The sequence below is a fragment of the Onthophagus taurus genome, chromosome 3 (genome assembly GCF_036711975.1).
Source record: "Onthophagus taurus isolate NC chromosome 3, IU_Otau_3.0, whole genome shotgun sequence".
Classification (NCBI taxonomy): domain Eukaryota; kingdom Metazoa; phylum Arthropoda; class Insecta; order Coleoptera; family Scarabaeidae; genus Onthophagus; species Onthophagus taurus.
In genome coordinates, this window is record NC_091968.1 from 6989409 (window position 1) to 7016577 (window position 27169).

The 27169-nt window shown below is 34.8% G+C and overlaps 1 protein-coding gene across 1 annotated transcript in view; it reads right to left on the reverse strand.

Annotated features, from left to right (window-relative positions):
• Positions 1–27169, reverse strand: part of LOC111413456 (lachesin-like) — a 230882-nt gene that overhangs the window by 25064 nt on the left and 178649 nt on the right. Inside the window, exons 5-7 of the mRNA XM_071195061.1 lie at positions 22377–22505; positions 12147–12285; positions 11923–12071 (exon numbers count right to left, since the gene is read on the reverse strand). Of these exons, the coding sequence (XP_071051162.1) occupies positions 11923–12071; positions 12147–12285; positions 22377–22505 (417 nt within the window). The remainder of the gene's footprint in view (positions 1–11922; positions 12072–12146; positions 12286–22376; positions 22506–27169) is intronic.

Consider the following 27169-nt stretch of genomic DNA (forward strand, 5'->3'; position numbering starts at 1 on the left):
ACAGCTGTTATTTTCACTAGAAAAACCTTAAATTTCAGTTGTTGTGATATCGGACAGGTTTTGTTGAATCAGGGAAACCAACCTATACCATAATAATAGTTTTAAAAAACCAAAAAAATAGAATAATCTGACCATCCTAATTTTCTAAAAATCACAAGTTTCACCTTTCTCTTTAAACTTATAATAGTAACACATAAGATGCGATTTACAGTGTATTTTATTTTGTATAAACTAAGTAATAAATTAATAAATAAATTAAACTAACAAATAAAACAATAACTATTCGATCAGTATTGCTATATTAGTACAATAACTTATTCTAAGGTAAACTATAACTAAATAAACTAAATTATGTAAATAAACTAATATCATGGAATAATACGGTTACATCACTTTGCTCATTTATAAACATATATGCACATTTGTGCATTTATTTCAGTAGCTTCTTCAACTTGTACGGATTTTTTTCGTAAGTCATTAAATAATATCCAATTGGCATTGTAGGGTACAAATGCCGGGTAGTGTCCTACATTATTTAAAGATTGAGTACCTTCGCAATGGATGATACCTGCGGGGATATAGAATTTGTTGTGGAGTTACAAATTGCGTGCGTAATCACTTAATTTTGTTTTATTGTTCTCTCCATTCGTTGTTTCTATAAACAGACCACATTTTTTTGCAATTGTTGCTTAGAGTTTCCATGTAGTTTTCTATTACTTGCTTTACTTCTATTACTTGCATTACTTGCATAGCCGTGCATAGCCAAATATTGTTACGATTTCAATGTCGATTGGTAAAATTATGTTTTTATGGAAAGTAACGTTTAAACAATTATTGCAGTTTTTAGTCCTACAATAACTAAATTCTTCTTTAAATAGTTGTGTGCAAAGAAACGCAATATTTGAAATAGCATTCACTATTATCACGCCAGCAATATTCTGGCTTCCAAAATAATTTATTACTGTTAATAGTTCAGCTCTTTTTTTATATGTTGCTTTACTAGAACCGGTTTTTAAAAATAATTTTAGGAAACTAAAGCTATCTGTGCAAACATTCTCAACATGATTTCTAAATGAATTGTGTGTAGGGGCAAATGTTAAACTATGAAATATACTGTCGAATCCGCAAGTATTTTGAATATATTTTTTATTGAAATAGATATTAATGAAACCTACTTATGAACTTATGAAAGAATTACTAACTGAAACTTCAAAAAAATTTAATTTTCAAAGAGTAAAGTGTTCTTTATAGAGTTGTTCTAGGGAAAATATTAGCTATTCCAGATTGCTTAGGTATAATAAGTATTTGTGATATGGAACTGAAAATAGAAAAACTATGGTCACAGCAATCAACTAGACATTTTGGCAGCCCAACCTACTTTTGTTAGTTTACTTTATTTATTAATTTATTACTTAGTTTTACAAAATAAAATACACTTTAAATCGCAACTTATGTTTTATTATTATAAGTTTAAAGGGAAAGGTGATTTTTAGGAAATTAGATGGTCAGATTATTCCATATTTGTAAATTTTTTAAAACTATTATTATATTAAAGGTTGGGTTCACATTCAACAAAACGTGTCCGATATCACAACAACTCAAATTTAAAGGTTTTCTAATGAAAACAACAGCTGTTCTGAATTGTTTTAATTGTTGTAAGTACTAATTTTTAATATGAAACTTTAAAAGAACTAAAGCCGCAGTGATTAAATAAGCATTTTAAGTACCTAGAACAACAAGAACAATTTAGAGCAACAAAAAATATGTGATTTTGCAAAATTAATGTCCGTGTTAAACGTAAAACACATCTAGAACAATTTGAATCGACAAAGTTTGAGTTATTTTAGATTGTTCTATGCTTTTTAATTGTTATTGCGTAATATAAAACCGCTGACACAAGAATTACTGACTGAAACTTCGAAAAACTTTAATTTTCAAAGAGTAAAGTGCGCTTTAGAGAGTTGTTCTAGTGAAAATAATAGCTGTTCCAGATTGCGTTAGCTATAATAAGTATATATTTCTAATATGGAATTGATAATAGAAAAACTATGGTCACAGCAATTAACTAGACATTTCGGCGGTCAAACCTATTTTTAGTTATAACTTCATAATGCTGTATCCCATAATTTTGATTTTCTAGAACAATAACTAGAACAACTAGAACAACCCAGAACAACAGAGAAAATTAGATTTTTCCAAAAATGGGGGGCTAGTCAAAAAACCCGTTTTCTCTGTTTTCTCGCGGAGTTTTTATTTTTTCGATTTGCCGCTTTGGAACAATGTAGAACAACTCTAGAACAATCTAGAACAACAATGAAAAATTTAAAAATCAAAAAATGGGGGGCTAACTTCCTGCACTCGAATTATTTCATATATTATTATATTATATGGATATTCATTTTAACATTTTATAAACAATAATTCCATTGCCATGGTAAAGCTACATTTGGTGATAAAAAATAATTAGCTAAATAGTTTCGGAGATTTTGAGGTGAGGAAGTTTCATTGATATTTATATTTTCAATATCTGGTAAGTTTCTCGGATTTTGCGGATTCTTTTCTATTACAGGAACTGCGTATAATGTGCCATCTTTTTTTCTAATGAAATTGTGTAAAACGCATGCACATTGTATTATTGATATAATTTTTTCATATTTGCGGACACGTAATAGGTGTTAAAAAAATTTGAAATTTTTGAGTCATCATTCCAAAAGCACATTCTATTGTTTTTCTTCCACGACTATGTCTGTAATTTTATTGAAAATTCGCATTTTATTGTTAATATTTCTTTCGGGGTATGGCCTCATAATATTTTGTCTCAAAGGAAATGCGTTATCAGCTGCAAAATAATATGGGAATTTATTGCCACTTTCGTCGTTTGGAAGTTCTGTTAAAGATGGCAAAGTATTATTGTTCTCCAACCAACGACCAAATGTAGAAACCCGAAAGATGCCTCCATCACTATTTCGGCCAGCATATCCGCATTCTATTGTTGTGAACAGCCCTTCAGCATCACAACAGCCAAACAAAACAACAGAATGATAATTTTTATAATTAAAGTTGGTGGATCCGGAATTTGGATATTTCTGAATGCGGATATGTTTACCTTCAATTGCTCCTAAACAGTTTGGCAACTGCCATAGCTCAAAAAATCTACTTGCTATTTGTTTCCATTTTTCTGTATTTGGTAACGACATATATGGCTCCTTCAACACATTCCATATCGCTTTTGTAGTTTGTTCTACAATACTTCCCATTGTACGTTCACCTCTTTGAAAATATAAAGATAGAGCAGTAAATGTACATCCAGTAGCTAAATATTTAAAACAAAAAAATAGTTGTATATGTTATATGAAAAGCACGCTATATTTGCTCATAAACACGTGAATTTTTTATAGCGGCAGATTGTAAAGACAAATGGAAAAACATTCGGAATGGTTTTGTACGCAGCCTTAAACCACCTGCGAGTGGATCATCAGCAAAATCTAAAAAACCTTACTATTTACACGACATTATGCAGTTTGTCTTGCCATATGTAAGACCCATTCAGCATTTAGAAAAAACCGGAAACATTTCGTTGGAAGAAAGTGAAATAGTGACAGAGACCGACGAAGACAATCTTGAACCTCAATTAAGTTATACCCTGCTTGAAGAAAATAAAAACGATAACGTCACGAAATCTTCTGAAGAAAGTTCTTTTAACTTTGAAAAAAAGAAAAGAAAGAGAAGACATATAGAGGAAAAAGATGAAATCGATCACGCTATTTTAGATTATATCAAAGAAAAGTAATAAGACTTTAGATGACGATCGAAAGATGTTTCTTTTAAGTTTATTACCCGACATAAAGAACTTATCAGACAAAAATATGCGACAATTTAAAATTAAAACACTTGTATTGCTAGAACAACTGTTAACGCAGCAAGAGCAATCTATAGATCATTTTCAAATGCACAAAGCAATCATGCTCCCTCGCCGATTAGTATTGCGTCGTCTTCAGCTTCCAGTATTTATGACACCACGGATGGATACACAATTCATAATTTAGAAAGTTTACCTGCTTGTAGTAGTAATATAAATGACTAAAATAATTTTCTTTAAAAATTAAATATATAACTTGTATTATTGTTTTTATAATAAATAAATTACTTTACTTACCTTAGCGTTATCAAAATTCTCTCTTCTGCACTAACACATTCACGCATGTTAGTATTTTGTTTTTGAATGGTGGGACCTACAATTAACACCAGTTCTTTAAACGTATTTTTAGACATTCTGTAGAAACTTTAAAATTTAGAGTCGTCTACTGATAGCTCTTTAGCAACAATAAATAGTCTCTTGCCGATATTTTTGCGAATATAAGGATGCACCCAAAATTTTCTCTTATATTTCTGTTTTCTCTTACGAGAACGAAGATAATTTAACAAAAGTACTGAATAAAATACGTTTTACGATCGGTTTGTTTGCGGATCTTTAGGCGTATAAGAAGCGTCGCTGCATGACGCTTTTAAGTGTCTTATTAGACGAAATCGCTACGCCACTTCGTTATTTGCAGGTTTTCATTTAAAAATACGTGAGATGCACTGTAGCGTACGCCTTCCTACAATCGCATCTAATACGCGTCTATGACGAGCAGCTCCGTGTGCAGAAGGCCTAAGACACTCGTATGTTCTTCCTGTAGCAAGAAATCTTAATATTGCTGCTAGTCTCTCATGTGCTGATATTGCATTTCTCATAACAGTATCTTGTCTTTGTGTTAACGGAGTGATCAATGATAACAGTTTTAAATAAAGATTTTCATCCATTCGTAAATAATTTTTGTAATCTGTTGGTGTAAATCTCAATTCATTTAACAAATTTACGTGAGAGAACTGCTTTCTTTTCAATAACCAGCGTTTACACCATTCCGAGCGAGCTCTTCTTCTTTTTCTATTCTGTACAAGAAGTGTTAATCCAAGTACAGCTATCACATCGTCGTCGTCCATTGTTAGTTTGGTATACCGTGCACAGTAGTGTAGATAACTGTCCTACACATACCGTCACGTGGCTCCAACTGTCTTTAACTGAGAGTTTTTGGCAAAACTGTGCATGCAAACCCTAATGTGTATGTGTATAAGGTGTACAATATGAAACTCGGTTATACATGCAAGGCTAAAACCATCATGCAAACCCTAAGGTGTATGGCCTCCATAATGCAGCGAATGACGGTACAAACACAAATATGTAGGTAAAGGAAACACTAAACATATCGGTGTTTCAGTTTGCTGATGATGATTCAAAATAAAAATCAACATACTACAAACTCAACGCCAGAGGAAGTCTTCCATTATTTATGGACAACAGACGTAATGAATTTGCTGGTATCGTCTACTAACACATATGGAAATAATATGGAAAACCAATCATGTCTACATACAAGATTATGGTCGGACGGCTAAATATAATGAGACAGATATGACCGAGTTGCGCCAATTTTTAAGATTGTACCTTCTTCAAGGACAAATGGGATTCCCATCTGTCAGAAAAATGTTTTCTTACGATCCTCTGTACTACCATCCTCTCTTTTCTTCTACTATGTAAGTAATCTATGTAAGCAAAAAATCACGGAACGTGCTAAGCATTACAACTAAATACGATCCTCAACTAATAATAGAAACCAGAAACAATTTGGAATCTTAAAACAAAAACTATTTGATATCGGTAATAACAATAGCAATATGTTTGGCGTGGACAGTTTAGAACAAATGATCGGCTATTACTCATGTCCCAGAAACTCGGTACGTTGGTATAAGAAAGTCATGTCTCATTTGTTAGACGTTACGATATGTAACGCACGCTACCTATATAAGGCAAACGTCAACTCAAATTGCACTCTACTACAATTTAGAGAATTGCTTATAAAAAGTCTTTTAGGAATATCTGCAGAGATTCATAGATGGAAGAACATTTGTCAAATCAAACTCCTACAAGAAGTACGAATAAGTCACTTTCAAGAAAAGATTTCTGTTCCTGATAATTACACCAGAAAAACATACCATTTACCCTGCAAATACTGCAGTTCCAAAAAAAATTTGAAAAGAAACGTCATGGAGATGCAAAGATTGCATAAACAAGCTTGCATATCACACCAATATGCAATAAAATATTTTATGTGTATAGTTCTGTTGCTACTTCATTTTGAAGATCTTTTTATAATTTTTGAATAGAAGTATTCAGTAAAAACTTTTCTTGACTAATGGATTTTTGTTGCACATTTATACTTGTTTTGCGGAAGAAACGCTAAGACGGCAAAAATTATTTTAGTGATGTAAAAAATATATCTACAAACTTTAAATATTGCCTAGTTTCGTAAAACACATATGCGTTTCTAGGCAAAGGTATAGATATTTCATTGTCCGCGAATGTGTTAAGGTAGTTAACACATTGCAGCGTCTCGCCCGCAAGCGACGTAATAATTACCATCCTCAGCTGATTATGTTGGAATTATATGACGCTATGTGATTAAGCCGACGTTCTATAATGAATACCAAATCAATTTTAAGCTAGTTAACACATTGTAGCGCCTCGGTTGCTAGTAACCTCGTCTTAATAATTGCGAACCTCAGATGATTTTATTGGAATTGTATGATTCTATATGATAAAGACGGCCTGTGTATGCCAAGTGACCTATGAATACCATTATATGAACTATGAATTAAGTTTGTGATATGTCTGCAATATATTTAAGTGTTTATGTTAAATGGACACTAATCTTTCAAACGTACAATCCATATATTAATAATAATCAATATCTTGTGTTTTGAATTTATACTTTTATCGTGTTTTAGGTTGACGATTTTGATTGTATCTTGGACGTAAGCAACCTCGGCTATTATATGGTTAACTTTTCAAATATCTGTATATAACGCCCTCTTTAACAGTCTTGGGTACATCACCACAACCACAACAATCTCAGTTGATATCTTTTCCTTGATAGATAAAATTTCATGGTTTCATAATTTCCACAATATCATGTAATTCAAACAAAACAACTCAGTATGATTAAGCATTTTTGATATAATCTTTTCTCGAAATATTAAATTTAACGATTCAGCTACGCGTGCTGTAGAATGTGCACGTGTCTTTCTATTAGCGGCATGTCGTCTAAGTATTCTTCCTTGAACCTTTCAAGTACCTGTAGATAAGTATATTGATTTAACGGCCCCTCTATGAAGAAAGGCCCAATAATATCTAAACTGTATGAAATGGCGTACCACACATTAACTTTGTGGGCATTTGCTTGGAGTCGAGGTTCTACAATGAATACTAAATCAATTTTAAACTAGTTATCACATTGTAGTGCCTGGCCCGCACGCGAGCTCGACTTAATAATTACCAACTTCGGCTGCTTATGTTGGAATTGTATGACTCTGTGTGATTAAGATGAGGTTGCTTGCAGACGAGGTTCTACAATGAATACCAAATCACTTTTGAGCTAGTTAACACATTGCAGCGTCTTGACTTCTAGAGGCCTTGTCTTAATAATTGCGAACCTCAGATGATTTTATTGGGATTGTATGATTCTGTGTGATTAAGCCGAGGTCGCTTATTGCCGAGGCCTAGAATAGATGCCATATCAATCTTAAGGTAGTTAATACATAGCAGCGTCTTGCCCGTAAGCGACCTCGGCTTAATAATTACCAACCTTAGCTGATTATGTTGGAATTATATGACTGTGTGTGATTAAGACGAGGTTGCTTGCAGCCGAGGTTCTACAATGAATACCAAATCACTTTTAAGCTAGTTAACACATTGCAGCGCCTTGGCTTCTAGTGGCCTTGTCTTAATAATTGCGAACTTCAGATGATTCTATTGGAATTGTATGATTCTGTGTGATTAAGCCGAGGTCGCTTATTGCCGAGGCTTAGAATAGATACCATGTCAATTTTAAGGTAGTTAACACATTGCAGCGTTTCGCCCGCAAGCGACCTCGGCTTAATAATTACCAACCTCAGCTGATTATGTTGGAATTATATGACTGTGTGTGATTAAGACGAGGTTGCTTGCAGTCGAGGTTTTACGATGAATACCATAGCAATTTTAAGCTAGTTAACATATTGTATCGCCTCGGCTGCCAGTGACCTTATTGCGAACCTTAGATGATTTTATGGGAATTGTGTGATTCTGTAGCTTTCACCTGAAAATGTGCACATTTCCCGATTATGTGAATGAAGATGTGTGATTTCCTCTCCTGATTTTGTTGGAGTTGTATGATTCTGAACGATTAAGCCGAGGTCGCTTGCGACGGAGACCTATTATACATACTATGTCAATCTTAACACTTTACCGACCGTTAGCGATTCAACAGCATACGCACGTGCGACCGGCGCGGTCGGACTATATAGAAACCGATTAACAGGCTATCGGTCGATAAAGTGTTAAGGTGGTAGTTAAGTGTTAGGCATTGTAGTGCCTCGCCCGCAAGCGACCTCGGCTTAACAATTACCAACTTCGGCTGCTTATGTTCGAATTATATGACTCTGTGTGATTAAGCCAAGGTCGCTTATGGCCGAGGCCTAGAATATATACCATGTCAATCTTAAGGTAGTTAACACAATGCAGCGCCTCGCCCGCAAGCGACCTCGGCTTAACAATTGCAAATCTCAGCTAATTATATTGAAATTGTATGACTCTGTGTGATTAAGACGAGGTTGCTTGCAGCCGAGATTCTACAATGAATACCAAATCAATTTTAAGCTAGTTAACGCATTGCACCGCCTCGCCTGCAAGCGACCTCGGCTTAATAATTACCAACCTTAGCTGATTATGTTGGAATTATATGACTCTATGTGATTAAGCTGAAGTCGCTTATGGCCGAAGCCTAGAATAGATACCATGTTAATCTTAAGGTAGTTAACACATTGCAGCGCCTCGCCCGCAAGCGACCTCGGCTTATTAATGATTATGTTGGAATTGTATGACTCTGTGTGATTAAGACGAGGTTGCTTGCAGCCGAGGTTCTACAATGAATACTAAACCAATTTTAAGCTAGTTAACACACTTCAGCGCCTTGACTTCTAGTGACCTCGTTTTAATATTTGCGAACCTCAGAAGATTGTATTGGAATTGTCTGATTCTGTGTGATTAAAAGAAGGTTGCTTGTAGCCGAGGATCTACAATGAATACCAAATCAATTTTAGGATAGTTAACACATTGTAGTGCTTTGGCTTTAGTGACCTCGTCTTAATAATTGCGAACCTCAGATGATTTTATTGGAATTGTATGATTCTGTGTGATTAAGACGAGGTTGCTTGGAGTCGAGGTTCTACAATGAATACCAAATCAATTTTAAGCTAGTTTAAACATTACAGCGCCTCGGCTGCTGGTGACTTCATTTTAATAATTGCGAACCTCAGATGATTTGATTGGAATTGTATGATTCTGTAGATTTCAATGTTGATGGTGGCTTGTTTAGTGAACGTGATAATTATTGTTAAATTAGATTTAGCTAAATTTTGGATTTGTGAAGATTTTTCGTTAACTCTGCTAAATTTATAGGTTGATGAGAGTTTAAAATAGGATTTATGGTAATAATAATAATGACGATAAACGTTAATAATAGTCGTTGGCAGAATAGTTTGAACGCGAGGCAAAACGGACACGTACATGGAAGATTTCGTTTTGGAATATCTATGGCACGCGCGTCCATTAATCCATGCAGATAAAACGCTAATAGCGGCACCGAGCGGGGCGATTATGGCACCGTCGGATTTCGCAGGATCGGGACGCATTAATGAGGGCGTCCGTATCGCCGCCAGAGGTCGTTTATAAATTTCCGTTTATTGAGCCGCAGCGGCTCTCACATTGCAGATAAAACCAGCCGTTATAAAATCCCAACCCAGGCAATTGACAAACACAAAACCGCAAACAAACAAAGTCCGCCAAGTATAAAAGTGTATACCAAAAAGTTGAAAATAAAGGGCAAACATTAGACGTTATAACTTCTTGAAGATTAAATACCATTTCCTCGGTTTCAGTTACTATTTAGTGACGTTTCCCAGTTATTTTCCAGGGAATTCTGAGCCGGAATGCAATTCCGAAGGACACAATGTAAGGGCGATATAATGCGCCGCCGTTTTTACGTTCGTACTAAATTTGTATTTCCGGTTTACTGCACGCGATGTTTGTAGATTCGGTCTACAACGAGTCGTACCTACTGCTACTACCACGGCGAGAGCGCGTATTTTCCACTTTATCTTTAATATTTGCCCCGGACTTTTATTGGACTCCCATCTCGAATCTAGCAACGGATGTTGCAACTAAATTTGCACGAATTGGAAATGGATTAATGGCCAAATCGAGACTATTTCATTTCACAACTTTAAACCTAAATCTAAATAAAATGTTGATAATCCATGTTTACATCGTTCAAACAACGAACAATAAGCCCCTTAGTGTTGCCAACCACGTTCGAGCGGTATTTTAAAAGTTTCGTCGCTTAAAATCGTAATTAAATAAAGCGGTTATTTATGAATATTCATCTGACGCAAGGTGGCGGCGGCGGCGTAAACTGCCGGGGCCGCAACATGAAAACTTTCTGTTTTACAACGTAACGATGCTGCGCCCGGCTAAATTACGTTTGTTTGACTTTTCAATTTGCGAGTTTGCGCCGTTTTTTTTTATTTTTTTGGGTCCTCAGCTCTAATTACGCCAGTTCCCGAAACTTTTGTTCCATACGGTACAATGACCCGAGTCGAGTACAATGACAATCAAAAAGAAACATACTAAAATAAAAAGAACGAATTTTTAAATTGTGTAAAAGTACGCAGTTAGAAATGAATTAGCACAAAACTTTTTGGAGGCAACCTCGTTTTTCATGAAATAAATAAAAAATTCTTTGTAGATTAAAAGTAAGATTAATCAAACTAACACAAAAGGTGTACAATTGGTAAACGTGAAGTTTGCTTGGTCAAGAAAGTTTCTATGCAAGCTGCAGGAGTTAATATGTACAACTTAATTTAACTTGTAAGTCTGTTTATAGTGACGAGAGGGTGGGTGAGTTCAGCTCGACCCGTTTTTCTTCCACGGAGCGCTGGGAAAAGTTAATTATGGACAAACCACAAGCCGTGGCAAGTCTTTGTTCGGGTTCTTCGTTCTAAAACTCCGGATAACGCCGTGGAGCGCGCGATAACAACGGTCGTTATTTACGAAATAGTTTTCGTTCAAGTTATTGTTTTGAATTAAAACCAACAAACCAGAAAACAAATCGGAGAGAAAATGAAACGAACACAGCTATTGAAAACGAATTGTAATAAAACACATAATCGATTAAAAAATTCAAAAAAAGAACGATTTTTTTTTAAGAAAAGAAACAATAAAAGTCACAAATAGACCTAAACAATAACCGAACCTGAACCAGACCGGAAACGTAATCTTCCCCGAGGCATCCGGTCAATTGGGTCCCTTTTATGCCGCCCTTAAAAGCTCCGGCCATCGGGCGCAGATGTTACAGATTTTCAGCAGATAAAGCGCGGCCCGATAAAAATAGAGTATATCCAATTATGCCCCGCCAGGATAGTCCCTGATGCCGATTCAGCCGCACAGCATCTGGCCCGGATTTTCGTCCAGTGAGGTTAAAATCCCGGAGCTGAACACTAATAATGGCCCCGCAGATTGCTGATTTTAATTGCATCAGCTCTACCGCTCGGCACTGAAACCGACGCCCGTGCGATTCTGAAACTTCTGCGTTCCTTTTTGCTCCTCGTTGTTTAGGGGTGTTAACCCTTCGCGTGCCCTTTACCGCCCTTACCCGAGATCCAAGAACGACACTTTAATGCGATAGAAATGAGTTCTTAGGCATTTCTATCTTTTGTCTTCTACATTAATTTATTCTTTTTTATTACAATACAAAGCTTATTACGAATAGCAATTTTAATTTAACTTACCATAAAGTCTTAGCGTTCCTTCAGCTTTCCCCAACGAATTTGTCGAGATACAATTATAAGTTCCAATATCATCTTCGGAAAATCGGACGATCGTCATCCACATAAAAACTTTGTAGGAGTTTTTATCTTCACGAATATAGTATTTCGATCTGCAAAAAGGTTCCGATTTAATAACAAGATTATATTTTATTTCTCAAATATTGAATCGAAAATACATCTCTTACCCATTCAATAACATTTCTCCTCGATTTTTCACCCAATAATTTATTGTATTGGGATAAGCTTCAACGTAACATTCCAATTGAACGTTCGTAGTTAAAGGTGCTCCTAAAAGTTGATTTGGCACTTTTATCATAGGAGCAACTGAAAAAAAAAATTAAATAAAAATAATTCTTACTAGAAGACATTAGAAGACACCGCCGAGGGCAGTTGTATCAAACCTAGCGACCTCGGCGATTGCGGCCAAATCGTTTCTTATATATACAGGTGTTCAAAAATTGGCGGATAACCTACACGTAGCGACTCTGAATCGAAAATCTTAATGTTAAATGTTGTTCTACTATGTTGCCAAATGTGTTTTTCAAAGAAAATAACTTTAACAAAAAAACTAGTTTTCAAAATTCTTTTTATTCTAAATTACAGCTTATTTATCAACAGATATTGAATATTAATGATTATTTATGGACAAATTATCCGACCCTTGAGAACCTCATGAAGACGTATGAAACATTGTACAACATTTTACAATTAAGATTTTCGTTTTAGCATCGAATGAAGAATGTGTCTGAACACCCTGCAAATCTTAGTAAACATACAAAGTCACTTACTAGAAGATATTTATCCCTAAACCACCGAGGTCGCTGGCGGGCGAGGCCAGCACTAATTGTACAGTACTAATTGTATTGTTCAAATAGTGGTCAATATTACTTTTAATGATAATCACACTTCCATCTCGAGCCGCATTACTAGAGTGAATTGTATGATAAATATTGTAATGGTTGATATTTAAGATATATGTCAATATTGTGTTCTTTAAGTATTATAGGTACTTATGTATTTTGATGCTGTCGAAGACCATTGGAATTCCACAGCATTATTTTTAGTAGCTGCATTTTAGACATTTTGATTGCGAGTCGCTAGAGTGTTCAAAAGTTGACAATTTCGTGTTGATATCAAACCCAGCGTCTCGCCCATGCCTCGTTCCTTATATACAATATAAGGAATATACAGTGTGTTAATTAATTATCGTATCCGACGTCATCATTGAAAGTATGCAACCAATATCACAGTATGTGTATTGCAATACGCAATACTGTGATATTGGTTGCATACTTTCAATGATGACGTCGGATACGATAATTAATTAAGACACTGTATATATTCCACGTTGCGCCTAGCGAGGTGAATATATCGCAGTAATTTCTGTCATATATGGTTACGACATGTAGTAGTAAGAGACTGCCAACGATGACTGTCATCAGTTAAGGTTATGTTAACAATAGAGCACAGATGTAGGTAGTTACCATAGTTATAAGAAGTTTAATAAGTGACTTTTAATAAATGATTTATAAAGTGAAGTGCTAGTAGTTACTCAGTGTTATATCCATAAGCTTATAACGGACAAACATTACAATTTCCACTAAAGAAAATAGTGTATTCACGTGTGTGTGGCGCGAAATAAGTTATAAATTATAAATATCAAATCATTTAGTGCCTAAAACTGTATAGATCGATATGGTTAACAGGTTGAGTGCCACAAGAGTCCAACGTGGTCTCGCATATACTTTTGACTTTCTAGCCAGGTGAGACCAATGTGGCCTCGCATGTACCCATACTTGATTTGGTTGTGTAGTTCCGCAACGGTCTCTCACTGCAATATGAAATCAATGGAGTTCGAAACTGCGCGGCCTGGCGGTCCAGAGACAACTTTTGGCCTGTGGAGATGAGAAACCAAAGCGGTGCTACGTGGCCAGGAAAGATAAAGTAACCCACATTTGTATTATTTTTTGTTTTTTACTTAGACATACATTTCATTAGGAATTTTATTTATTGACACATAATAAACATACAAGAAAAACAAAGAACATTTTATAAATGAAATAAATGGAAATTATTGAACAACGCAACTAATTACAAAAAAAAAATAGTCAATTCACAACTAGGCAAATTATTTCTTCGCCACGTGGCTTTCAAAAAAACATTTAAGGCAATAATGTTTGTCACAAGCCTCGCATTTCAACATACTTTGCGGAGTTTTTTTGAGTGCTTCTTTTCTGCCCATTTCTTGACTATGTTGTGAGTAACAGACCACACAGCGCCTTCTTAGTTTTCTACCGAGGTTGACTAGCTTGTGGTCGTTTGTCGTAACCGTCTGTTCATGTTCTTCAAGTTGCAGAAGACCAAATATTACTGATTCTCCGAATTTTGTTATAGACATGGGCTCATTGGCGATGTCTCTATAAGCGATGTAAGCATTGATGAAAGCAGTGCCAGTCAAAAGTTCAATGGCAAGTTTTTTATACCACTTCAATGTTTTACGTAGTGAGGAATTGTAACTTTTTTTTTGATCGGCGATATCAATGAAGGCTTTGAACTTGTTGTATTCGATAACATTTTTTGGTTTGCAGACTTCACCTCGTCTTCTCTGCACGGTCACCATTTCATCGGTATATTTCGTGCTCAATGTCAGCACGTCTCTCTTATCCTTCCATTTTTGAACTACTATTCCTGAATTGCTTTCTTCAGCGATGGTTTCCCCAAGTTTGAGTTTTTTCGTTATAACATTCTTGGGATTGAATTTTCTGTTTGTTCGTAACGTTCCAATCAAATGAGTTTCACGGCGTAGTAGTTCGTGAGCAAGAGTTACTGAGGTGTAGTAGTTATCAGTGCAAAGAGTTCTCCCTTTATGAAGTAAATCTTTCATCAAGTTCAAAACAACGTTAGTTGGAACGCCTCTGTCTGCTCCTTACCGCAGTATATTTTGAAGTCGTAGGTGAAACCGCTCTCTAGGCACAACTTGAATACCTTTATGCCAAATTTGTGTCTTTTATTGGCAATGTATTGTTTGAACTTGAGCCGTCCCTGGAATGGCACCAATGTTTCGTCGATGCACACATATTCTCCTTGAACGTATATTCGTTGGAAGACTTCTTTGAGTTTCAGAACAAGTGGTGTAAGTTTCTGAAGCCTATCTTCGGTTACTTCAGAATTATCGCTGAAGTGTAGCATCTTAGATAGCAACTGAAAACGGTTTCGGGACATTACGCCTGTGATGAAGTTCTTATATATAGGGCTCTTGGACCAATAAGCTTGAAGCGTTGGGAACTGACAGAGCCCATCCACAAAACAATACCCAGGAATTTTTTCATTTCAGGTACAGTTGTATCATGCCAAGAGGTTATCCGAGCCCGTCGAAGTTGATTCTTTGCAAGACATTGTGCTGCATACCTATTCGTTTCCACGACCTTTTCGAAAAATAACAATAAAGTAACAAGAAAAAACTGCAACCATCAACTCTAAGATGTCATCACTCACAAATAGGCTATAAAATTCACAAGGAGTCTTGTCATGGAAATTTTCATGAATTTGTGGATCAAATCCCACGGTATTTGCTTCAGAGAACATAATTTGACGCAAGTTGTTGCCGGTTACAGGACCCCAAGTGATGTTTGCGTTTTGCGTAGCGGCATCAGTGGTTGACGGTAAAAGAGTTTCATCGGAATCCGAGTCAGAGTCTTGAGTCATATTTGCAATTACAGTTTCAATAACGTCAGCAACATGTTGCGCCTCAGTTGAAACATTACTTGAAGTTTCCGCACCCGTTGCACTTGTCGACGGTTCGTTACCTGTAATTGGGTGTTTTTGACGTTTTTCTCCATTCTTCGGGGGATGTTTCTTGTGCCTTTTCTTACGTAATTTGGAAGATGTCCTCTTCGATGATGATTCAGAATCTACTGAGGACTCACATTGATATTCATCAGAAAGATAGACGTCTCCACACAGTGATTCTTCATCTTGACTGCTGTAGTGTTCATCTTCATCAGACAGCACCTCCTGCCATAACTTCGTCAATCTCTTTTGTTCTTGCTCGTACGAGTACATGGTGTAATTCTTGCTGCACTACGAGAAGAACTGAGATGATCGCAAGCTTACTACACTCCCCCTCTCTTACCGGACCGTTCGTCAAGACATTTTGTCGGGCGTGCCGCGACAACTTTCAATATGCAGGGATATGCGTAGCGTAGTGACACATTGGTCTCTCTCGGCCGTTTCAACAAAATGGTCAAATATGCGGCCGCGTGAGACCAATGAGGTCTCCAAAAATGAAATGCCGTTTTCGATATTCCAAAAACATTTGGCGTATCAAAATACATGTTTTCATCAATAAAACTTTTATATCTAACTTTTCCGACAAAAAAAAGTGCCGGCCCATAGGACCAAAATTTTTCAATACATGGTGGCACTCAACCTGTTAATTATTGGAATTACTTATTGAACGTATAATCAGCAATTTTAACAAATAAATATTGGGAAAATAACAAATATTGATGTCTGTAAAGTAATTGAGATAAATGTGTTAGGGGTTGTAATGGTGGGCTACACACTTTGCCACCCTCCACTTCATCAGAAGACTTTGTCAATGGATTAACGGAATACTTAAATTTGACAAAAACTCTTAAAAATCATATTCCAATAGGCGATATCAATATAGATATATTACGGGAAACTACAATCTCTTGTAGTTTGTAGAAGTTGTATATTTATTAAAAGTTCAGGAAAACTCGACAATACGTACACTAGTGCTACTGTTGATCTGCATATAACAGATCATAAATCAACATTGTTTTACATAAATCTGAAATCCGGCGGCGAAAGGTCCAAAACTAAACTTAATCAAAACAACAATTATTAAACAAAAGTATTAAACAACAAAAAATAAAAATTGGTGATATCTCAGGTTTACTGGGGTTCTTATTATAAATTGAATGATGTCGAAAAAATGGCAAAATAATTAATTTACACTATACAAAGGGGTATACGTAATAATACAAATGAAATAAAAACAAAAAGAGGCAATGAAAGACGAAGTAACTAAAATTGAAATCCCAGTGATACAAGAGAAACTTTCACAAAATATAGAAACAAATTGAATAAAATTATAGAAGCCAAAAGAAAATACAAACTGTATTATTCTATTATCAAATAGAAATAAGTAAGACAGGTAATGATGCGATAGGTTTGTGGGAAGTCTTGAGCCAAATGCATAACGATAAAGAAGTTACAAACAAATAAAAAATAGCTAATCTGTTTAACGATTATTATATAAATGTGATGGATAAGCAGTTTAAGTATATCCATATATCGACAAGGGATGTAACAGAAAGTGTTATGACTTGTTATGCTCGTAACTGAGCATGACTTAAAATCTCTAATACAAAATCTAAAAAATAATAAATCACCGGGAAAATCTATGTGAAGTAACAAAACCCATTATTGCGCTTATAAATAAAGTATTTGAAAGTGGAGTATATCCATCTCATTTTAAATAATCAGTAATGATCCCAGTACCCAAGAAAAGGATTACAACATCGCTTCCAAACTATAGACCTATATTCTTAGTAACGACATTAAACAAGATTTGCGAAAAAACTTTATCCAACAGAATCCAAAACTATGTTGAAAAATTTAAGTTAATATCCCCCAAACAATTTGGATTTATAACGGGTGTATCAACTACCGATGTCATCACAAACGTGACAAAATGTTTTTATTCTTTGCTTGGAAAGGGCACTCCAACATTAGCAATATTCTTGGATCTAGCAAAGGCATTTAAACCATCAGCGATTGTTGAATGCTCTTGATGCCATAGGAAGAAGGGGCATAGCCAACACTTGAAGATGTGAATAGTACTGATCAAACTATTAAAAATGGCGTGCCTCAGGGAACAGTTTTGGTACCCTTATTATTTAATATTAATATGAACAGCTTGTTAACTTCTGACATTGCGGGGAATATGACATGCTTTGCTGATGATACTGTTGTCGTATACTCAGATTCAACGTGGCAAGGGGTGAAGGCTAAGGCAGAGAGTGACGTAATTAAAATATTTGATTGGACAAAACATTTTTCATGGCATTCTCGACCTGTGATAATCAGCTGCCAGTTGACGATGAATTATCTGTTAATTTGACAACAAATACCCTATGCATCAAATCCACGCATAGTTATTGTTATTTCGGAGTCGTAATTGATAGACACTTGAGGTTGGACAGGCACGTTCAGAATATATCAAGAGCAGTGAGAACTTTACTGTATAAATTCAAATATCTAAGCTCCATACTCAATACTTATCACTTAAAGACATTGTATTATTGTTTGGTAGAGTCGAGAATCACTTAAAACCATTGGAGATACTACAGCGTAGGATTACTAAGAAGATATTAGGAAAGGAGAAGTTGTACCCATCAGCACACCTATGTTTGGAGTTTTGGATGTCCGGAAGTTATTTATATTCGAGGTTATAACTTTTACATGCAAAAATACTACAATACCCGATATAAAAAAGAGTCACACGTGCTTCAACCTAAGTTTGCTAAGAACATATGTGAACAATGCTGAAATATGTGAAAATATATATATTGCATTTGCACTCAATTACCTACATTTCTAAAGGGAAGGATCAAGTCATTCTTGCTGCGATGTGACAGATCACTTATTGATCAGTTGTTTTAATACCCTTTGCTTAGAGTCGATCTTTGTTGATTTGTTAATTATGTTATTGGCGCATTCTTCTTGTACTTCTTATTACTTGATTATAATATTACCTCATAGAGCCAAATTTTGGAATTAATTTGTTAATCGTATCCGCCCCTAGCACAACCACATGGTTTTTAGGGCGGAGATTGATATTGTTTTTATTTTCTACGGATATACTATTCTTTTCTTTACATTCCGATTATATACTTGACTATACGTTGATGGTAGTATTTGGTCTCATTTGTAATTTAACCAGATTTTGTCGAAAGTTTTTGCAACATCCAAAAATACGGCGGATAGTATTCGTTATTCTATTGGTTGTTGCATGTTTATTCCGAAATCCAAATTGATGTGTTGTATATTACCCTGCTGATTATTTTGAATCATGCTAGGAACATTATTTATCATAGTTGTGGGATTGTTCGATGTAAAAGTTTCTTTCAGATGTTCAGCAAACAAATTAACATTTTCTTGATTGCTCTTAGCCAAATTTCCATTATTATTTCGAATTGGAGGTGTATGTGTTTTTGGAATTTTAAGCTTTTTTCTTGGCTTCCACAGAGAATAATCAGTACTGGCATCGTCAGTAAGGTCTTTCAAGTAATTTTGAATATTATTTTGCTTGTGGCTATCTGTTAATGCTCTTAATTCGGCTGTTATTTTATTTCATTTAGTTTTAGCACTAGGAATTCTATTGGTTTGCCATTTCTTTCTCGCTTTCCGTTTTACTGCAATTTTGTCTATAATGAATTTAGGATAAATGTTAGATTTAGGTTTTGGTGTTAAAATAAGTGTTGCGGCCCAGGCTGCGTTTTGTATGTCTTTTAAGATTTTACTTCCTTGTCAATGTCTCCGTTTGTTTTTATAAGAGCATTAAGATGAATTTTATTATCTAATGTTTGTTGAGATTCCAATTAGTGGATTTATTAGTTAGTGATAAAAAAGGTATTTTGTTACATACTTTGTTATTTAGAGTAATAATAAGTGGTGAGTGATCTGAGTCCAGCCCTAACTCTTCTTCTATGTTTACGAATTTAAGCGATATATTTTTGATAATAAAAAGATCAAGCAAGTCTAAAACATGCCATGAGCAAACTTACTTGCCAAAAGATTGAAGTAAAATTCCGTTCTTTTGGCCAGTAAGTTTGCTCATGGCATGTTTTAGTTCTCTTCTTTTTGTTTTTGTTAAGCGAGAACCCCAAGACACATGTTTTGCAGTAAAGTCTCGTCCAAATATAAATTTGTTTTCAAGATGCAGTAGAATTTCCTGATAATCTTCTCTTTTGAGATTATGTCTTGGTGGTATGTTCGTTGCTGCTACATATATTAAGTCCTTAGCAGTTTGAACTTTTACCACTATAAATTGATGTTGTTCAGCACTAATTGTATTGTTCAAATAGTGGTCACTTCCACCTCGAGCCGTATTACTAGAGTGAATTGTGTGATAAATATTATAATGGTTGATATTTAAGATATATGTCAATATTGTGTTCTTTAAGTATTATAGGTACTGTATTTTGATGCTGTCGAAGTCCATTGGAATCCCACAGCATTATTTTTAGTAGCTGCAGTTAAGTTACTTTCCATGAAAACTAGACGTGCATATAATGCTTTTATTGTTTCTTATTGTTGAAGTATTTTTTCTAGTATTAGATATAATTTACTGTCAGCCTTTTTATCGACTAATACAGTTTTACAGTTTTCTCTGCAGTTTCACCACTCGCTTTTTCGGCATACGAGACGCCTGGCTTTCTTTTATTTGAATTTACTGATTTCTTATTCCTGATGGCTTGTAGTTCCTTAATCACAATGCACCCTCGGTAGTTCGCTGGATGATTTTCTCCACAGTTGAAACATTTAGCCGGGATTTCTTTGGCTTTAGTACACTCGCTGTTCCAGTGTTCACCAGCGCATTTAACACACCTCGGATTTTGTGGCAGTAAGCTTTGGTGTGACTCCAACCTTGACACCTTTTGCACTGGGACATTTGTTTTGGCTTTCTGTACTTTTCGATTTTAACACGCATTCCTAATATGTTTGTTATTTCATGGATTCTTTTTATATGGATTCTATGTATAAAAGAAGAGACTCTTTTGTTTTGTATTTCAACATTTGGGTTACTTTATAAATGTAACATTACAGCTTTTATGCATATTTTGCTTATTTTCATAAGTGGATCAGGCCAAATTCTTTTCAGTAAGCATCTTTGCTTTCAATTTCCGAAGACAGTTTAGATGGCCAGCTTTCAATTTTACGGTTTTTGTTTCTTTTAGCTTGTTTCATTATCCAGTCAGCCTCCAAAGCTAACTCATCTTCCTCTGTAGTATACAGCACTTTGGTGGTTACTGAAGGGTTAAGATTTTATTGAATTTTTAGACCTTCTATACTCTCGATCATGTCATCTATTTGTTTCTGAAGAGTAGTTTCATCTTCAGTGCGTTGCTCCTTTTTTTGTTCGATTTCTTTCTTAAGTTGGGCGTAATGTCTTTTCTTTCTTTTTTAGGAAATTTAACAGTGAGAATTCCATATACGTTAAACGATTTGTAAAGCGTAAAAGCAATACTTAGCACTTGACGCACGATCGCAAAACACATCCACTCTTGAGCGATGCACAAATCGAACTGTGACTTTACTTGATGATGTAGAGTTTTGTATATAACCCTTTTAACTGAGACATTAATAAATTATTATGAAAAAAATCTATAAGCGTTTTTACAAATTGATTCCTTCGACATTTCTAAAAGGTTACAAAACTACTCCTGAGTTTAACCGACATTTAGAAAGGTCTAAAGCAAGATAAGTAACAACTTGACAGGTTTCGGGAAACGTCTAAACCAACCACGAGGGATTACGACGGAATATAACTCGTCGGAGTTTGAAGTCGGGAATCGGTTGTTTGAAGGCGACTTTTTCAGGTTCACCTATAGATTAATTTCAGACATTGATTGACTCTGATGCTATTTAGTTAGGTAGAGAAAGGATCTGCTGTTGCCAATAACCCAATTAAAGCTGTCGCCTGAGGGAATTCGTCGTCGTCGGATTCGTCCAATTGGATAATGAATACAGTGCTGATATATCTACCCGATTTACTCATTGAATAGAGAATTATTCAATAGAAATGTTTCAAATCTCCTAGTTATTCATTATTTCTTAACTTTAATAAATAAAGCTATTATTTAATTTAATCGATTTTAAAATTTAATATTCATTCGTTTTAAAATTTCGTTCCGCGATTCACTTGAAGTTTCTCTTACGTTTCACTTCAAGTTCCAATATCTTATTCTTAATAATTTTATTTGCCTACCGGGGAGTTTTTCAAGAAACTTTACTATCAAATGCGAACTTTTAACTTTATCTCCTTTCGTTTATTTTTTTAGTTTGTACCCAGTTTTAATCTGAATTATACTTTAATTCGATCGAATTTAAAAATTACTTTTAATAACGTTCTTTTTTCTAAAACTACCGTTTTATGGTTTAATATAAAATTGAGACGAAGACGTGTGGATCTCGAAAGAAAATTAGAAATAATCAAAATTTTATTGGGGGATGTAAAACCGGGAGTCAACTCGAAGAAATTAAATCTGCATGGTAAGTCGTAAAAGAACTGACAAAATTGAATTTTTCACTAAAATTGAAATTCTACAAAAAAATCTGCGAATGATACGAAAAATTTTATGATCCTATTTTTTAATACTTACAATTAATGTTTAAAGCAACTCTTTTACTAACAGCTGGTGGAACGTCGTTACTTGCGATACATAAATACGCCCCCATTTGTCTTCTATCCAATTTCCAAAAATATAAATTACTCCCACTGTAGTTATCCACTAAAACAAAGAAACATTTGTTTAAAAAGACATTTAAGTTAATAAAAAAAGGTAAATAAGTTTTAGGGTAATAAATTTGAAAGTGGTGGAAGTATTTTATAATAGCACCACTAACAATCGATCGGCCAAAAAGTTTTTTTTTCAAATCCAACCTCCACAAAACACGAGCAGTATTTCACTCCAACACAACGAACAACACCGATTCCCATTTTGTTATGTTAATGTACCCCATAAATTAATCCGCTTATTTAGTCGTTGTGTGTGCGCGTTCTATCGTTTTATTAGTTTCGTTCAACCAACCCAAACTCCAATATTGAATGGCCATGTAGATTTTTTTCTAAGGAAATCACTTTGTACTTTGTAAGATAAGAAAAAAAAATGTTTGTGTAAAACTAAGAAGGATAAATGAAGTTATTGGCTATGAAAACTTATCTTTTATGACATGATTGAGAATGATTTTACAGGTTAGTTGAAGAAATTAAGCAAAATACAGTGATTTCACTTAAAATGCAATATACAAAAATATATTTACATAGAAACCAGGGCCCACATAAAATGCAACATGTCAATATAATTTGACGGGGAATGCAGTATCCGTTATAGCTCAATAAAAATATATAACAATCTGGCGCTGAATAACAAATAAAACTGGACTAACACTAGCACTACAACTAATGCCAGACCTAGAACTAGAGACATTCCGTTTAGCCATACCTATCTTACGACGGCTGGTAGGTGGTAGGTAGCGCTAGTTAGTAAACTAGTAATCTTCTAGTTTTAATTCTTATACAACCACTTGACCAAGAACTAGAATCGTTCGGGTTTAGCCGTCTTAAGAGACGTACGGCTAAACGCAAATATTTCTAGGTCTTGGTCTAATGTTAGTTCTAGTGACAGTGTAAGTGTAAAACTAGAACTAACACTATAGATTCATAGAGGTATGATTCATTTGGTTCGACAGTGACACACACGAAGTTTTATTATTATCAGTCGAATTTAAGACTCTATGTCTTTGAAGAAGGTTCTATTATTGTGCAGTGTTTAACTATATCTAATTAAAAGGATTGTAAATGTCTAAGCTTTAAGTGTCGGTCACTTAAGTACCAAAATCACAAATATGAGTGAAATTCTCCTAAAGATAGACTCTTTAAGACTTATTCAAATTAAACACGAGTTACAGAAAGTCGAACTTAATGACGAGGGCTCTAAATGCTACCTAAAGCAAAAACTTAAAAATGCGTTATTTTCCAACCAACTACATAACTTAAACGAATCATTAAATATATCTGACGAATTAAATGAAACAATGGAAATATTGCAAAATTGTATATTACAAAATATATAAAGACTCAAAACAAAAACAAGAAGTTATCGACCGCATCGTCAGACTATCTGGTTGTGGTGATGTCAATAAGAAGAAACCACTCCCGAAACTACTGAAAACGGCTAAATGTAACTATAGTGTCCTTACAGAGATACCCAATGTACTGGAGAAAAACACAACGATGAAACCAACCGAACTATCCATACCATGTCAATCCGCATCGAAATCTACTGGGATAAACTACATTTGTCAACTAATAGAAAAATCGAAAGTTTTAATCCTGGGGGACAGCCATGCACGAGGTTCTAGTGACTTTTTGGAGTGCTATCTGGACAAAACAAAATTCGATCTACTCACTATATGTAAGCCTAATGCTGATTTTGCTACTGTATTGGACGGCATTGGTAAGATATAATATAACGCCGCCGTATAATCGCCACAATACGTTTAAGCTTTGCACTCGTATGTCGCCGTATAGGCGGCACACCATGTTAAACCACTTCAGTTCACATGTGCACCATTTTTGCGTTTTGAATATTACTCAGTTTTATAACTAACACGATTGGGTAAAGTTCGGTGTATTTTTTCGTTATATTTCGAAAAAAAAATATTTGAAATGCCCAAGAAATTTGTACAAGATGAAATTGAAAATGAGTTGCAAAGTAGTGACGATGAATTTTATATTGACGCGCCTGAAAATGATAGATTGGATAGTGATAATATTAGTGAAGAAAGTGACTCTAGTGGTGGTAGTGATATTATAGTTACTAAAAGACAGGGAACCATACCTTTACCATCAAGTTCAAGCAGCAGTACAGAAGACGAGAATATAACACAACCTGGCAATTTTGGTCCATTGCAGGATGGCACATGCCACGATCAGGTACCAGACAGGATTCTATTTACTTCTGGGGATAAAATGGTAGGACCACAAATTCCAGATACTTGTACAAAACCCATAGATTTTTTCAAGCTCTTTTTTACCGATGAGTTAATAATAAAAATAGTGGAACAAACAAATAACTACGCTAGACATAAAATAGCACAGAAGAGGTTGTCAAAACGTTCTACATGGCACACGTGGGTAGATACTACAGTAGAAGAGTTTACCGCATTTATTGGGGTTGTCCTAAATATGGGTCCGATAACCGTATCTAATATCCAAGAGTATTGGTCACAACAGTTTAATGCCAAAATACCTTTTTTTAGTAGCATATTTAGAAGAGAACGATTTTTACAAATTTTTTGGATGCTCCACTTACATGAAAACGATCCAAATGACCAAACTCTTAGGGCTCGAACTCAGAAAGTCAGTCAATATTTAGATTATTTGGACAAACAATTCAAAGAACATTTTGTTCCATCAAGAGAGATATCGGTAGACGAATCTGTTGTTGGATTTAAGGGTAAAATTAAGGATAAGAATTTATGTAATGGCGGATGCTAACACCGGGTATGTTTATTCAATTTTGCCGTACTATGGAAGCTTGACATCGGAAGATTTAGTGAGATCTGATTTACCTGTAAGTACAAGGATAGTGTTACATCTTTGTCAAAAATTATTAGACAATAACCCAGGATGTAAAGGATATCATTTTTACACCGATAGATACTATACTAGCTTGCCACTTGCAGAAGAGTTGTTAAAACTAAATGTTCATTTGACAGGCACTATTCAAATAAACCGCAAGTTTATAGCTGATTCTATCAAAAAACCAACATTTGCCGAAGACAACACATTTGCATGCAGATCAGGTAATTTGATGTTATTGGCATGGAAAGATAAAAGGGTCGTCACCATACTTACTTCGTGGGATATTCCAGGAACACAGCCTATCAACAGAAAAGTACGTGGAGGCAACATACAAGTTGTAAATAAGCCAAATGTAGTGGTCAATTACAAAAATTTATGGGAGGTGTCGACCGCGCAGACTCTTATTCAGCGTCATACTGTTTCCTGAGGAAGTCTTTGAAGTGGTGGCGAAAGTTATTTTTCTGGGGACTCGAAATGTCCAGTGTCAATGCATATTTATTATATAAAATTTCACAACGGGGCCAAAACAAAAAACCAATGGCACATCTAAAGTTTGTTTGGGAATTGGTTGACGAGATGACAAAAAACTTTCGGCAGGGGTCCAAAACTTCTGGCAGACCATCATCTGTAGATACAGAAGAACGGCTAAATGGTAAATTACATATTTTACGCCAAAATGATGGGAAGAAAAAAGACTGTGCGGTATGTTCTAACCGTAAAGTACAAGGCGGCAAGCGGGAAACTAGGTATATTTGTGACACTTGCACACGTAAGCCTGGACTACATATTGGTGACTGCTTCGAACGGTACCATACACTACAACATTATAAAACGTAATTTTTTGTAAATTGTGTATAAATTTATTTAATGATAATGGTAGTGATTATATAACGTTAGGTTTTATTTGTGTTTCTCTATCCTCAAGATTTATTATTTTTGTAATCCATTATTTTTTATTTAGTGTTTTTCAAGTTTTTTTTATTTAGTTATTTTTCATGTTATAATTGTAATAAATTATTGTGTTTAATTTGAATAAACATCTGTGTAAAAAAAATATTTTTTAAAAAACATCCCAGTTTTTAACATTAAGCGATTTTTTTTAAATTTTCCCAAATTTTTATTTGGTTTTTACATTAAGTGTATTTACCAAGCAATATTAGCGCATTTAAAAAAAAATCCCATATAAAAAAAATTCCGAGTAGACAGATAAGTAGATAAAATAATAGTCCGAGTACAGTGTACTCACAAAAGGACATATATACGAGTGCACAGGGTTAATTTTAGCATTTATAATTTCAACTGCAAAATTTTTGATTTCTTTAATAAGATTAGTCCCAGAAATAAAAATTATTTTGTAGACGCAAACACTGTTCTCTCATGGCGTGATAGAACGAAACACGGACTCTGGGAAACGTAAAATCTTTTCGCACATTGCAAATCTTATTAACAATGATTATAATGAGTACCATAAGAAAACTAATGCTGTGATAAATATTGTTTACCCAAATTAAATGTTTACCCATGCAGACTAGCTCTAAGGAACATATATTATTAAATATTAACGAAAATTTTTACAATTACCGGAGACCGCGGAAAGTGGCGTAGACTCGATCTTGTATCTTTTTTTAGTCGTTCTGATCATAAATGTGGCGGTGTATTGATACTAATTAAACGTGAATTTTCCTTCATCCCTCTTTTATAACATTAATAAATTATCTGTTTAAAAACATTGTGAGATGACGGGTATACTATGAAAAAAATTTGACGTAGTGATAATTTGTGTCTATAGATCTCCTTCTGGTGATA